Below are 16757 nucleotides of genomic sequence, written 5' to 3' on the forward strand. Positions count from 1 at the left end.
TCAAAGATGAGCTGAGCAAACTTTCCGGCCACCCGATTTATTCCCTGATATTGAATAACGTCAACTTACACTTTCTGGCTGATGAGTCTCTGCAGTGTAAGAAATAATTTCTCAGAACTGATCAAAAGTGGTTATTGGATGTGTAACATTATGGATATATATTTGTATAATGGTTTATAATGCATGAATGGTCCTAAGTGATATTTAGACTTCTATAGGGGTCATGTGATGTTAAGTAACAGGATTTCTTTTTTTGTCTTGGCAATTGTTTCATTTGTGTATATGAAAGGCATGGTGAATGATGGCCTGTGAGATTATCGGTTGGGTATAAATGAGCAGGCCTCTACAGTAACGCAATAATAGAGTGAGTAATACATGTATGTTCGTAAATTCGAGACATACAGTAGCTCTTCCGTTACCACTGTAGGCTAGAGTCCGAGAGGACCTACCGTCTACCGACATTCATCAATTTGTTGTTACCATTTAGGAGAGATTGAAGCAAAACCCTACAACCAGATAGCAAAATGACAGTAGCCTACTACTGTACATGAATTACAGTGTTCAATGTCAGCAATACTGTACCTTGTCATTGCATGCTCATTACACAGTCATTATATATAGTCTTCATCTTACAATATCCGAATTCCAATTATTTCAAAATAGAACTTAAACAGTCCTTGGGAAAAAAAATGTGGGGTTTACCTTTGCAACACGTACTGTACAAAGTTGACATTACTTCTTTAATACAGTATAAAGACTTAAGCAGAAAGCAGAAGCACAAAAAACAAATGATAGATGACTTTCATTTTGGTCTCTATCTGTCTCTTTTGATGTTCTTTTTTTTTTTGCTCGTTTCACTTGAATTTTCGATTCATAAATTATACTTTGCATCAGACCTCTTCCAATTGCATTCTGACTGCAAAATATAGTCCTTCTTTTTTTCTTTTCTTTTTTTTTGCCTTCCTTCCTTTTTCATTAGACTAATTGGAATGTTTGCTTTTGTGAATGCTTATGTTGGGAAACTTTAATTTTTCATATGTTGCCATGGTGATTTGTGTCAATTGTTACCTCCTATTCATTATGATCGAGAATGACCAAATCACGTTCCGCTCCCACTTTTATTTCCTTTTGATAATTTTTTTTTTTTGTTTTTTTTTTTCAGTTTCATCATCTGTAACGTTATAAACATCATGCTCCTTATGCTGCTATATAGTTTAAAGCATGATGATGTTGGTTAAAAAAAAAAATTCTTGGTTTGTGGAGGGTAGATTTTGTGACACTGAAAGTTCATGTTACAGTAGTTGTATATATTTCAGTATCGGTTGTCATTTTAATTGTCATTAAACCTAACTTCACAGCAGGATTCATTATTATATTTACAATTACAGCAGGTTTTCTTTAGTTAATTCATTAGTAAGTTCTAAATGTAACAAACATCATAAGTTTTTTTTTTTTCTTTTATGTCACTTCATTTGTCTTTCTGTTCTGAAAAAATGAAAACGAAAAAATGAGGAAATCAACCAGCTTTTATTATTTTATTGATTTATTTTTTGTTTCGGGGGGGGGCGGCAGGGGGGTTCAACAAAAACTTAAAAGAAAGTAGGTATTAGGTACTGTACATGTTTTAACTTTACTTTTTATTTCAGTCTTGTTATTCAAGTATTTTTGGAAATTTTACTGTGAATAGAGTGCGGAAAACAGAATTCCTGTTTGATTATAAGCATTGTTGTGCATGTGATTTAGGTTCTCAGATTCCTGGAGTTTATCCAATTTGTGATTCCCAGGAGTAGTCTTTGGTTGTTAATAATATGCAGAGATATTTGCACCATCACCCTACAGTAGTCACCAGTGTCACTAGTGTTATTATGTACTATTGGTTCTTAAATTAACAAATTAAGTTTAGATTTTGCATATTGCAAGAAATTGTTTAAACCTGTTGAGGAAAAAACTGTCATTTATTATCCAGTGCTGTGCACTAAATTGTTGACTTACATTATGACCCGTAATTAGCAGGCCTAAATGTTAATTGGTTTGCTCTAGGGATGCACCGGATCCAAATTTTTGGATCCGGCCGGAACCGGATTTTGCCGGATAGTACATGGAATCCGGCCGGATAAAATCCGGCCGGAACCGGATTTTTTCATTACACAAAAGAAAATCATTAATAAGAAGTAGAAGTATGAAACAAGGAGCAAATCTTAGGTGAGATATACGCATATTTTAATGAAGGCTAAATTAAACATGTTAAACCTAAGTTTCCTTACTATGAATGTTTTTATTAAGTTTTGGAAATAGTTTACATTGATTTAAGTTAATACCAACATCTTTTTAAGGAATAATTTAGGCCAGATTTTGAAAAAGATCTGGCCGGATATTTTTCAAAATCTGGCCGGAACCGGATAATTGCTCACTATCCGGCCGGACTGGATATCCGGTGCATCCCTAGTTTGCTCCTGAAGATGTTAAGATGTGTTTCGATCTAAACAGAATTTACTTTCTCTCTGGGATAAAAAAAAATTAAAAAATGAATATTTTGGAAAGTTTGATAATACTGTATGTAAACAGTACTACATTTTTCAGCTGTCCAGGAGATTTTGTGTTTAATACAGTTAATTCAAGGTTCAATAGGAGTTTACCACATCATTCACTTCTTATTATAGAAGGAAGGAAGACAGTCATATCCTGTGAAGTGAAAGCAGGTTATTCCATTGTTTTAATACCCAGTTTACACTCAACCAGCATGGCCGGGTGACAGTCGAATTTCCTAGAATCCAATTGACCAAATATATCCTGTTTTAATTCAGCCTTTGAAAGGAATCTAGATTGTCAAAAGATATGAAGCAATTACTGTACATCGAGCCAGTCAGTAAAAATGCACGTACGGTATTCTGATATATATACCAAATTGTCGCGTGACTGTCATTCTAAGCAAATTTTAACTTCAATGCAAAGTAATTCAAATAACTGAACGAATTGTCCAACATGTCATCACAAAATTTATAATTTTTATGACAGAATTATGTGAATATGCACAGTTTTTCCTCGCCTGCTATGGCAGCTATTCCATTGAGTAATTTCGAATGACAGATCTTTGATGTATAATCCACTGGTTGCAATACAATATTGTTTAAGCTAAATATGATGTGATTTCTAGCGTAGGACAAATGTTACAAACTTGTCTACTATATTTAAACTGATCAAAACAGTATTTGTCTCTGCCTGAGATTTTACCTGATTGAAAGACAATAATAAAGAAAGCACTTGCTTAAATTATTAAATTGCAGCTTTTTATTTACGAAGTCAAATCTTCTACTCGCCTGCATGAATAACTTAGCTATTTACTGTATTGCGTATTGTTGTTATAAACCGACACACACTGTATATTGCTGCAGGATAAAGCTCACTGTCTGTGCCAGTTGCAGTAATAATTCCCAGCACGCTAATTTCTGGAAATTATAAATACTGAATCAGTAAACTATAACACAAACTTAAAATACATACACAGCAGCTAAACATCAGACTCAATGCGTGCATTAATTCTAGCATTGTGTACAACGATGATCAACGTTTCCAGGGTTTTCTTTTTAATTAAAAGTGCTTTCGTCTTTGACCTGTATAATAAGTGTATTATGTAATACCAGCCTAGTGTACTAAGCTATATTAAATGTTACAATTATGTTACCTTGTAGCTGTTGGAAAAAGTCATTAAAAGCAGAGAAATAAAGCTTATTTCTTGTCTTACAAAAGTGACCAAATTAGAGTAAGATTCTGCTTTCATCTTGACTGTGGTGACTTTATTTGTAAATCACGTCAATTGTTCTCTTTATACAGAATGCTAAGCATTAATCCGTACTTTTCTCTCAGGTTGTTATTTTCTTATTGTATATTTCCTGTTTGTTTTTTTGCACTCCTGTTTTGTTCTACAAGTTTGAATTGAAGTGGGTAAATGAGTTGCTCTGTATGGGTCATTCGTTATCGTTCAGAAAAATCATGTTTTTTTTCTTGGTTTTTTAACATCTACTTTACAGGGGATTACCGTCCGTTGTGACAAAGGAGCGCTGATGGTTGCTAGGATACTTCATGGAGGAATTATAGATCAACAGGGTCAGTCAATTTATATTTATCCTATCAAGGTCCGATCAGATTCGGTGTCATCAGGAACATGAAAATTATGATTTGCATGTGATATGTACAACATGGATATGAACAGGTCTCTGAGTCACATTGTATATATTATCAAATCCAGTGGCGTAGGAAGATACTTTTGAGTGGGGGGGCTGAAGACTGATGGCCGGCCTGGGGGAGGGGTCTAAGGGGAGGGGGTGCATTTCCAGGTGCAATTTGGTGCAATATAGCACACTTCAACACCCACTCCATTTTGTAAACTTAATTTTGTATTTTCACCTGGCCTTAGATGCAATTTGGTGCTCCAAATGAGATTTTTATCTCATTTGGAAATGAAAAAGGGGTTTTCTGACTTGCGGAGCGGCAGAATGATACTTCCGCCCCTCCACATTTTTCACTGGGGGGGCTGGCGCCCCCCAGCCCCCCCCCCGGTTCCTACGCCCTTGATCAAATCGCATAATGTTACCCACTATATTAAGTAACATTGACTCCTGAAGACATCTAGGAGAGGGTTTTTCGTGCAATCTTATTTGGATATATTGTTTAAATAGTCGGTTGGTTCAGTAGATATAACTGGTCACCACAACACACAATGCTGCTCTAAAATATGGAGCCTCTTTCTGTTGGTTAAATAGAACAAGTTTAGAAACAACAGGATATATACTGCTGCCCAGGGAGCGAGTGCGCAGTGCGAAACTGTTCCAATGTGTAGTTAGGTAGATCGGAAAGTGCAGATGTGGATTGGGAGACAGTAAGTTTTGGGGAATATACTGTATGTATATATATTTTAGATCCTCCTGCAAGCAGGAACTCACGAAGAAGCCTCACTGGCTTATCAAAGCTGACCAAAGTCAGTCTCTTAGATTCATATTTATCGTCCATGATTATGAATTGTCAATTGTGAACAACTCTGAAACTGGACGACATACATTAATCTTGGAGTGACTCGAACTGGGGACCTTATGATTGGAAGGCAACAGAGTTAACCACTGAGCTAACACTCCTTGTATGTAAAGTATGTTACAGTAGCTTGCCCCACCCCACTCTCCATTTCCTCCTCCCCCCCCCCCCTTCCATACCATAACTACAATACTATAGCATCTACAGTGGCTAAATGAGACATACTAGAAACAGCCAAATATTATGTTAAGTAGGCTAGGTACTGTACCTTAGTCTGCTATGAAAGTGCAGGAATCCTACAGAATATTATGTTAAGTACAGTAGGCTTGGTACTGTTCCTTAGTCTGCTATGAAAGTGCAGGAAGCCTACAGAATATTATGTTAAGTACAGTAGGCTTGGTACTGTTCCTTAGTCTGCTATGAAAGTACAGGAATCCTACATAATTTTATGTTAAGTACAGTAGGCTAGGTACTGTACCTTAGTCTGTTATGAAAGTGCAGGAATCCTACAGAATATTATGTTAAGTACAGTAGGCTTGGTACTGTTCCTTAGTCTGCTATGAAAGTGCAGGAAGCCAACAGAAGGATATATCTTGTCATGCCCGTGTTTGTTGTTGTTGGTTTGTTTTTGTATGAAAAAACAGACTTCCTGTGGATTAAGAATCTGTTCACAATTAACTGTTAGTTTCAATGTGCTTTATAGCTTACAGTATATCTGATAGCAATCAAAGAGAATTGGGCATTGTGCCATGCAACCGGGTTTATGCAGTCATAAAATATTGCTTAAAGTACAGCAATATGTTTAAGTGATTAGTAAATTGTACTTGGATTTATGAATGCTAATTCTTCCTGTCTCCTTTAACTTGTGAGTGCGATGTTTCTCTATGAACATCAGTTGACCATATGAGGGTTTGTTCCTTCAGTCACTCAATATCTGAACTTCAATGACATTTCCTTCTAACTTCAATTGACTCATGACCTTACCTCCACTATATGATCTATATATACGGTTAAGCCTAACCGATACTATAGCCTGTGAGCGCTAAAGACAAGTCCTTTTTTTTTTTTTTTTTTTTTTTTTTTTTTTTAGTGCAGGTGTATATATCACCAGATTCTCATATCTAGGCAGCATGTGGATTAATTGCCAAATTATGAGCATTTTCTTTTTTCTAATTTCTTTCTTTCTAAGCAGTATTATGTTCCCTATATCCCTGACTGAGCATGGAAGTAAAACTGTTTTTACCTCAATGGACTGAGCAAGCCTTGACTATATACATAGTAACTAATAGTATGATATATGAGGATTTTAAGTATCTATGCCTCCTCATCTAATATAAACAGTACAATGAAAGATGACTCCTACAGTCTCTAAGCTTAAAGATGAAGAAAGCGAGAGTCCCTGAAGACTTGATTGGGTTTCAGTGATGATGGATGACGCATTGCAAGTCCCCGGAGCCTGGACTGATCCTCTCGATGCTTCAACTGTCAAGTAGCTGGTTAAAGTAGATTTTCATATCTGTCGAACTGAAGCCCAGAAGAATAGGGTTTTTTTTTTTTTCCAAAAAGAATCAGTTAAGCCAAATTGGCACCTTAATACTTACAGAGGAGGCTAACATTCGAAGAATACATAATTACTGTAGCACATCTTAGGTGTGTGTGAATGAATTTCAGTTTGATACAGTAATTTAACAACGAAGCAATTTATAAGCAAAGAGTGGGGATGGATGGTCTTTCTTTTAACTTTTATGACACAACACAGCACCTTTAAGGTGACAGGTTGCCATGAGATAGGAGAAGCTTTTTTAATTGCTTCCATTGGCACCCCTCATGCTGAGGCGGTTTAATATTGTTCTCAAGCAATGCTTCATCTCGTGGGAACTTGTCCCAGCATACAGTACGTAAGCAATAACTGGCTCGTCTGGAGTGTTTGGACGGGAGGCAAAATTGTCTCTTTAAATTTTGTTATGCAAACAGTTAAGCTACAAGATAGAAAAGATAATTAAGAATTATTTACGAAAGAAGGAAATATAGCGTCCTTGGGGATATTGATGAGGTATAACTTACTTATCCTATAGGATATAATTAGAATCGAGTTTATATATGATGAAGGTAAATGTTCTTAAATATTAAACAATATAATATAAATCAAACAATTTTTCACAAAAATTCAGGTTCAAATATAGGAATAGTTGTCACAGAGCTTGTGTTGACTTGTTCATCAAGTATCCATGCTTTCTTGGAATTGAAAAGCATTTGAATACCTAAAGTGTAAATTTGGTTCTGAAATATGATGGGAGAAAGGAGGAGGGGAGGGGAAGGGGAGGGGAAAGGGGAGGGGGTGAATGCATCACCTGCATAAAGAGATACATAAATTGTACACCAGGACAGGCTGGTTGGGTGCTCCAGACTTAATTGGCCTTGATGACCAGCAAACACAATCAGGACATCCTGTGCTGATTTTTTTATTTTTGGGGGGAGGGAGGGGGGTGGGGGGTTGTGATCCATATTGAATATTTTGCTGGTGGAATGTTGTTTAATATAAGCATCCCTGCTCTTGTCATACAGTACATGCAGTTTATGCCTGCTGTGTCATACACACAGCTACAGTATTTCCAAGTCATGTAATATTGACACACATTTGGATATGCCTCAATCAGTTACTCGGTGTGTGCTCAAAACCAATTAAAGTCTCCGCCTACTAGCTGTGCTAGGACCGGTTCAGCATTTCCTCTATAGGTCTCATCAAATACTGCAGCCCCGATTCGTGGGAAAATTTGGGAGCGGTTCAGCACATCCTCTATAGATCATCAAATACTGCAGCCCTGATTCGTGGGAAAATTTGGGACCCTTTCAGCACATCCTCTATAGATCATCAAATACTGCAGCCCCGATTCGTGGGGGAAATTTGGGACGCGTTCATCACATTGATGGATCTTACATATCACTAGCACTGCTTTTACAATTATACAATTCTCATATGAGCTTTGACATGAGTTTTAATTGCCTTGGTTGTACTTAACTGTAAGACTTTACTCCAACTGACTTAGAACTTTAAAGGTTAAATTACAACAGAAGAAAAGAAATGTAATCAAAACATTTTGTATAGATTTCAATGATAAACAGGAAGATAGGTGAAACCATAGAATGAATTGGCTTTAAAGGAACTGGATTTTAAAAGGTTGCCAAAATTGCTTGATATGTGCTATTAGACATGATCATAATTGAATACATTAAACCTTAATTACAATAACTGCAAGCATTTCATTGATATTGTTTGTGTTTAATTATTATTATTTTTTTATGATATTCTTGTCTTTGTGGGAACATTCCTTTCAAACTGTTGTCATAGTGATGTAACTTGAGCAAGGCAGTACTCTTACTCAAGTTTGGTACCTTAGGAGGCATGATCCTTCAATTGCACTACGGGCGTACTACAGCACCCCTTTAAAGGCTCTGTAGCCTGGATCTACATACAGTATGCATGCATGAAGGGGTTTTGTTTCACAATTATAAAGGAAATGTATAAACATCTCCTAAAGTTGATCCAAATGTGTTTATTCAGTAGGTAAATAATTGTACTTCTTTTGCTGTTTGTTTAATTTTGGTCTAGGATATAATTTTGTTACTTTAAGTAGGTTTCCTTGTTATTCAGTGTGATGGAAAGGCTGTTGCTTGAAATAACGTGCAAAATTAAATATACACTGACATTTCCAAATCTCTTGTTTGGACTTTTCCAATGTATATTATTTGAAATGAACGTGACTGGACAGTACAACCAAGGTAGAGTTATATAATGAGTTTATATTAATTGCTAAAGTAAGCGCACTGAAGACAATCATTAAACTATGTGACTTTTCGCTCCAACTGCACCAAAAAAGAGGGAAAAGCGGGGGTTTGTCTGGCTCTAATGATAGTGCTGGATGGGTGTTACCATGGTTGCACTCTCAAACTTATAAGTTGGAATAAATTTGGCACGTACGTGAAAACCCACATTGGGAATATTGCGTGAAAGGCTAGTTTCAGATTCACACGGATTAGAAAGAAGAAATCCCCTTGTAACTTAGCGTTATGTGATCGTCAGGGAGTCTTTGTGCTCGCATTAATGTTCAGTTCAACAGCATGCTGTGTGTGTGTCATTCATATGCAGAAAGTCAACAGAAACATGCATGCAATACAGTATAGGCCCGAGTGTACATACGAGACACACGTTAGGCTGTTGGGAACGTTACAGTTACTTTGCAGAAGAATGCTCCGTATGAAAATCTAAGTGCAAGTCAATCTATTCATTGATTAGCACAAAGATTAGTTTATGTAGTACACAAGAACAATCTTCAATGATACCCCCCCCACCCCACCCTCTGGAAATTAACTCAGAAATAGCGAATTAAGCTAAATAAAGGTAGTATTTATCACGTCAGTTTATAAGTTTGCATACATGATGTACCGTAGTTTAATTCATACACTGAGTGCATACAGAAGGCATTTATACAGTAGGTCTATCAGCGGTTGTGTGAGAGCGTGAAACTCTTCAAACTACTGTAAGCCAGTGGAATGTACGGATGCAATCAATCTATTCCTCGATACAGCAGCAGCAATCCAAACAAACAATAACAGCCACTTTCAATGATCTTCTTGTTTACAGTAGGTAATGAAGGATTCTTCCCTCGAAATTGGCGATTTTTACTCTCGTCCGCAGGTTTACTGCATGTTGGTGACATCATCAAGGAGATCAATGACGTAGATATTAAAAACAATCCAACGGCCTTTAACCACGAACTAGCACAGTCTAACGGTAGAGTCACGCTGAAAATTCTACCTAACTACCGGGACAGCCTACCGCCCCCACCTCCAGTAAGTGAACACATCTTCCTTCCCCTCTCTCTCGCTCTTACACATGTTACGTCTGTTTAATACTTGCTCTCAGTGGATGAAGCATCTATATGAGTAGACATGTTACTTTAATAGCCTATGTCACCTCTGTTTAATACTTGCTCTCAGTGGATGAAGCATCTATATGAGTAGATATGTTACTTTAATAGCCTATGTCACCTCTGTTTAATACTTGCTCTCAGTGGATGAAGCATCTATATGAGTAGATATGTTACTTTAATAGCCTATGTCACCTCTGTTTAATACTTGCTCTCAGTGGATGAAGCATCTACTGTACTGTATATGAGTAGATATGTTACTTTAATAGACTATGTCACCTCTGTTTAATACTTACTCTCAGTGGACGAAGCATCTATATGAGTAGACATGTTACTTTAATAGCCTATGTCACCTCTGTTTAATACTTGCTCTCAGTGGATGAAGCATCTATATGAGTAGATATGTTACTTTAATAGCCTATGTCACCTCTGTTTAATACTTGCTCTCAGTGGATGAAGCATCTATATGAGTAGATATGTTACTTTAATAGCCTATGTCACCTCTGTTTAATACTTGCTCTCAGTGGATGAAGCATCTATATGAGTAGACATGTTACTTTAATAGCCTATGTCACCTCTGTTTAATACTTGCTCTCAGTGGATGAAGCATCTATATGAGTAGATATGTTACTTTAATAGCCTATGTCACCTCTGTTTAATACTTGCTCTTAGTGGATGAAGCATCTACTGTATATGAGTAGATATGTTACTTTAATAGACTATGTCACCTCTGTTTAATACTTGCTCTCAGTGGACAAAGCATCTGTATGTGTGGATAGTTACTTTAATAGCCTCTCATTGTTCTTGTGATAGGACAGGGATCCTAAATGTGCAGGGATGTTGCTCTGTGCATATTAATGCCCGATGACTCAGTGTGGCTTGTGTGGTATGGTAGGTCAGCAGCCTGTACTCAGTGTACTGTACTTCCAGCTTTATCCTGACATCAATGTGAGGCCGGGGGGGAGGGGTGGGGGGGTGGAGCTTGTAACATCAAATTATTATCATACTCCTCTAGTGCACATGTGTGTTGTAAATTCAAAATGTTCAAATTTTCATTGAGGAGATTTATATATTGTACAGCAGTATTTGATCCAAGTGCTGCATTTGAAGGAAACCTCCAATTTATAGTAACCTTTACCGTTATAAGCAGATGCGACTGTCTGTGTCAGGTTGTTCTAATTTCTTTATCTGTAGTGTCCCTTTAAACATCAAGAAAGTAAGAGGTTACTGACTGGTGAACGGATTGAAAGTTGCACCGCAGTACTTAGCTATGAAGACAAAGAACCCTTCGTCTGTGCCTTTCATTATGATCATTTATGTTTGATTCTCTCTGTTTATCTCTCCTCCTTAGATTTACCTTCGTGCTTTCTTCAGCTACAACCCTAAGAAGGACACCTTACTCCCTTGCAGTGACATAGGACTGGCATTTGAGAAGGGAGATGTGCTGTGCGTTGTAGATAGATCAGATCCAGAATGGTGGCAGGTAGGCTACATTAGTTCTGGTATGATGCAATAATCTTTACGGTGACCATTGGAGTTAATTTATGTTTGGGGATAATTTTTGTAATGCAATTCTATACCAAAACCTATAGAGCAATGTAGTTCAATAGTTTTGACTGTGTCAGGTTTTAATTCAAATAATAGAGGACAAGTTCAAAAAAAATTGAAAGTGGTTTTGAAAAAAACAAGGTCAGAGTGACAAAATTGAAGAATCAAACTACTTTTCTGTTAAGTTTCTTGTGAGTTGAAAACTGTGAAAAAAGGGACATCATAGCTTTATCAGTAGCAAACTTATGATTTGTAATGCTTTTAGTTGGTTTTGTTATCATCAGAACTAGATATACTGCTTTGAAAGTGATAGGGTGAAGTTTATGATGTGTTATTTTAAATTGTTATGGCTGCAAGTCTCACTGAGTTGTCATACAGACCAAGTCACAGTTGTGTGTGCAAAGGGAGGTGGGGGGGGGGGGGGAGAAGAGGCCTTGTTCCCCCACCTTCCATCATCAGTTGGAAAAATTATTCTATCGGGTGATTTTACATTCTGCTGAGGAAGACATTGGCCACTGCTATGGCCCCCCCCCCCTCCCCATTCAACCCCACATTAAAATCAAGATTATTATGATTATTAGCTCCACCTTGTGTTTAGAGCTAAGTGTAGACTTAAGGTATAGTCTAAATTGGCCTTAGAATGCACCATTTAACATCTAAACTGTTATTGTCATTTAGCCTTTGAAGAAGATCATGTTAGGATGGAAACGTCAGGCCAACTTACTTTTACACTTTCTCTTACACAGGCTCTCTAGTCGATAAGCAGTTTGCTAACAGTTTTATATTATTTTGATCTAAACTTTTAGCGTAATGTAAATGTTATGTCTTCTTATACAAAAAAAAAACAGTTTCTGGATAATTTAACCCCACCGGCAAGGTGTGACTGTTGTAAACTTAAACTTACGGTAATAAACTTACGTCTCCAGGTAAATGGTCTTAAACGCTCTGTTCATTTATGGATTTGTCCATTGCATGTCCGACCAACGGAGACATCTAGCTAGCAGTATACCATTACTTTTCATCTCGCCAAGTAACCATGTACTATATTCCTTTTCCCAGGCGTACGTTGTCGGGAGGGAGGAAACCTCGGGCTTGATTCCTAGCGAGGAGTTGGAAGAGAAAAGGAGAGCCTTCGTACCATCTGATCACCTATATACAAAAAGAAGTACGTATACCAAACCCTCAATTTTAAGCAGCTCTCTTGCGTTGCTGAAGAGAAAGTTCTCAGTAATTTTGCGTGACCAAAAAACATCCCGACCGCAGTATACCTGACCAAAGTCTCAAGTTAATCTATGTAGACACAAATCGATTGCTTGAACGAACGATTTGAGTCGCACGGGTATGAAAGAAACCGCCGAGAAACGTGGGAAAGTCTGTTCTGTAAAGATTGGCAGCTCTGACAGTGATCCAGTTTAAATTGCAAACCACAGGTATCAGGAGAGGAATTCCCAGGATATTGTAAAACAGACAGTTCTAAAAAAGCAATAATACAGGGGAGTGAAAAATAAATAATAATGATGATACTTACTACTAAACGATCATCATTTGTGTGTGTGTATGTGTGTGTGTGTGGTGAAGGAAAAACTAAGGATATTACTGGCATGAAGAACTAGTGAAGCTGTTTAATTTGGAACGATGCCAGTTCAGCGATCGTCAAACGAAGTGTTCTTCCTGTGTTAAATTTGGTTCATTTTCCGATACTGTTTTGTAATTAAAGATCATTGCAATGCAGCTCGTAAGCGTGACTAGTCAATTTAGATTTCAAATGATGAAAATGTTTCGGAAAATTTCCGATAGATGCAGTTTTGCTTGCGGTGTATTGATATGAAATTGTGTCAAGGTGACAAGATTTCATAACCTCAGCGGAAAGAGAAACTGCACTCAATATATATGTTCGTTATCATTCACGGTTGGAAACAAAATTAATGCAAGAGAGTGTCAGAGTTTGATCGATTGCAATCTCATTTTAAGGTAAACTTGGTTGGACAAATCTGACGTGACCTGATAAGTCAAAAGCCAAAATCTGTTACTAAATTCAGGCTCAATTTTTAATTGAAGATCTTCTTCTTGCTGTCAATATTGACAGGAATGAGATGTTGACCTGTCATCGGCAGGATGAATGCGAATGAAATGGGGAATTTATCGCAGGAATTATGCAGATATTTATGAACAAACTACTCGTTACTTTTTGAGGAATTTATAAATACTGTCATATTTTGAATGGCCTTTGGGTTTTCACATCCTCCATTCTAAGTGTGGTAAGGCACAGTGTCAAAAATAGGATGCTAGGGGTGAGGGGTGAGGATGGGGCAGCCTGCACCCAGACTGTGCAGGATGTAATATGTGGTGCTCTGCACTGGTTTCACACAAATGGCACAGCAGTTTTGTTTGATAGACACTGTTGATTTGCAGAGATACTCTCTGTCGTTTGATAGTGATTCAGTAAGATTGCTGTGCTGCATTGTGCAGCTGCTGCAGCTCGTCTGTATGATATGGTTCCTTAATCCGTTTGTTACATCCTCACAGAGAAGGAAAAGCAAAAGTGTTATTTAAAAAAGGCTTTTGCTTTTGTCAAACTGGAATAGACTGCAAATTTGTTGTGTCTACAATGCTGCAGATCAGATGAACCTGTTGTTAGAATGCACTTGGCAAAACTGGCAGAGGCAGATGGAACTGTTCACATGTTGGACAACCAGTCCAAATAGTCATTTCTGAGGGTGGGGGTGAGGGTGGGAGCTGAGGCATGCTGCCCCCCCGGACTGTGTAGGATGTATGGAACTGGTCACAGGTTGGACAGCCAGTCCAAACAGACATTTCTGAGGGTGGGATGGGGGTGGGAGCTGCAGAATGCTGCACCCCCCGGACTGTGTAGGATGTATGGAACTGGTCACAGGTTGGACAGCCAGTCCAAATAGACATTTCTGAGGGTGGGGGTGAGGGGTGGGGGTGGGAGCTGCAGCATGCTGTCCCCCCCCAGACTGTGTAGGATGCATGGAACTGGTCACAGGTTGGACAGCCAGTCCAAATAGACATTTCTGAGGGTGGGGGTGAGGGGTGGGGGTGGGAGCTGCAGCATGCTGCCCCTCCCCAGACTGTGTAGGATGCATGGAACTGGTCACAGGTTGGACAGCCAGTCCAAACAGACATTTCTGAGGGTGGGATGGGGGTGGGAGCTGCAGAATGCTGCACCCCCCGGACTGTGTAGGATGTATGGAACTGGTCACAGGTTGGACAGCCATTCCAAATAGACATCTCTGAGGGTGGGGGTGAGGGGTGGGGGTGGGAGCTGCAGCATGCTGTCCCCCCCAGACTGTGTAGGATGCATGGAACTGGTCACAGGTTGGACAGCCAGTCCAAATAGACATTTCTGAGGGTGGGGGTGAGGGGTGGGGGTGGGAGCTGCAGCATGCTGCCCCTCCCCAGACTGTGTAGGATGCATGGAACTGGTCACAGGTTGGACAGCCAGTCCAAACAGACATTTCTGAGGGTGGGGGTGAGGGGTGGGGGTGGGAGCTGCAGCATGCTGCCCCCCAGACTGTGTAGGATGCATGGAACTGGTCACAAGTTGGACAGCCAGTCCAAATAGACATTTCTGAGGGTGGGGATGAGGGGTGGGGGTTGGGATCTGCAGCATGCTGCACCCCCCAGACTGTAGGATGCATGGAACTGGTCACAGGTTGGACAGCCAGTCCAAACAGACATTTCTGAGGGTGGGATGGGGGTGGGAGCTGCAGAATGCTGCACCCCCTGGACTGTGTAGGATGTATGGAACTGGTCGCAGGTTGGACAGCCAGTCCAAACAGACATTTCTGAGGGTGAGGTGTGAGCAAGCCGTCTTGCCTACCTTGTGCTATTGTGTGTGGCTGACTTTGTCGTCAAACCCTAATTCTACTCGTCCGTACTCGTCCTAACGAACAAAGATTCTTGCAAAAAGTTGTCATGGAATCAAATATAATTATGTGCTTAACTTTGTTTGGGTTTAGCTTATAATCTATTTGAACTTTTGAAATAATACCTTTAAAGCAGATGTGTGGTACGAGTAAGAATATAAAAACTGTAGAATTTCCTTTGGTATGAGTTTGAGTACAAAGTAAAATTAAAAAGGCTCTCAGTACGAGTAAGTGTATGTACAGCAGTGGCGGATCCAGGATTTCGCCGAAGGGGGGGCCCAGATGGGAAATGCCTAATCGTCGTCCTGGGGGAGGGGTCTAAGGGGAGTGGGTGCCCCCTCCCCTTTGGGAAAATTTCACAAAATATGGAGGTCCTCGGTGCAATCTGGTGCTACTTTTCGTGAAAGTTTGGAGTAAAATTTATTTCCAATAAATCATGTATTCATGGTTTGCCGGGCATATATTTGCAATTTCGAGCAATGAGCTGGGATTTACGTCTTTGGGGAGTAGGTGGTGATGAAAACTACTTTTTACCAGGCTACTCCAGGCCATTTCATCTTGGATGCCCCCTTCCAGATGGAGACTATTGATGCAGTCAGAGTGCCCCTCTCACCTTCACTTTATCAGAATGATGGTGTACTCTTTTTTCAAATTTATTTTACAAAAAATTACACGCACAGTGGCGTAGCTAGGATTTTTTGAGTGGGGGGGCATGGGGGGCTGTTCTTTCTTGTGGGGGGGGCGGAGTTTACTATCTAAGCGGAGCGCCACCTTGGTTGGCGCGGAGCGTACAGAGAAAATTTGAGATTTCAGCACCCCCCAGATCGCAGGAGATGGCACCTGTGAGGCAAAATAGCAACCAAAATGATGTGCAACTTTGGTCACAGAAATGCAAAAAAAGTTTTTTTCTCTTTCATGCTGACTGGCCTTGCCAACTCAGCCAGACTTTAAACTTGAGGGAAGTTGGCATCATTTGTCGTTTCAAGCTGTCAAGGCCTTTCTCCCAACTCAAACCCCTGTGGGCTACCGGTAGATTTGCAGGATATGCCCACATGTGGACTTAAATAGCATTAGAGGAAGGGGGTGGAAGACTAACACGCATCGATGTTTCGGTAATGGTCCACATTGATGGCTCGGTGCTTATTAGGCCATTTATTGGGTTTCTTGAGGCAGCTGTCATCAGAATCTGGCTTTTTGTGCCAATCGATGACCGATAACATGTATTGGTATGTAAATTTCTTCTTCATATATCTAGCAACACTCTAAAAACAAATGAGTGGATTTCATTCCATTGGAGTGATCACTCGGCGCACTTCAAATTAAGAGTAAAATTTAACTCTATTGGAGTTAACCCTCACTCCTAATA

The 16757-nt window shown here is 39.2% G+C and overlaps 1 protein-coding gene across 5 annotated transcripts in view; it reads left to right on the top strand.

Moving 5' to 3' along the window:
• Window positions 1-16757, top strand: part of LOC139964530 (protein PALS2-like) — a 75370-nt gene that overhangs the window by 32836 nt on the left and 25777 nt on the right. For 3 of the 5 annotated variants that reach the window (XM_071966158.1, XM_071966160.1, XM_071966161.1), the window contains 4 exons: window positions 4029-4104; window positions 9668-9876; window positions 11305-11436; window positions 12561-12666. In XM_071966158.1, the coding sequence (XP_071822259.1) occupies window positions 4029-4104; window positions 9668-9876; window positions 11305-11436; window positions 12561-12666 (523 nt within the window). The remainder of the gene's footprint in view (window positions 1-4028; window positions 4105-9667; window positions 9877-11304; window positions 11437-12560; window positions 12667-16757) is intronic. The other 2 variants (XM_071966159.1, XM_071966162.1) reach the window with 1 other exon arrangement.

This window comes from Apostichopus japonicus, chromosome 23 (genome assembly GCF_037975245.1).
Source record: "Apostichopus japonicus isolate 1M-3 chromosome 23, ASM3797524v1, whole genome shotgun sequence".
NCBI lineage: Eukaryota > Metazoa > Echinodermata > Holothuroidea > Aspidochirotida > Stichopodidae > Apostichopus > Apostichopus japonicus.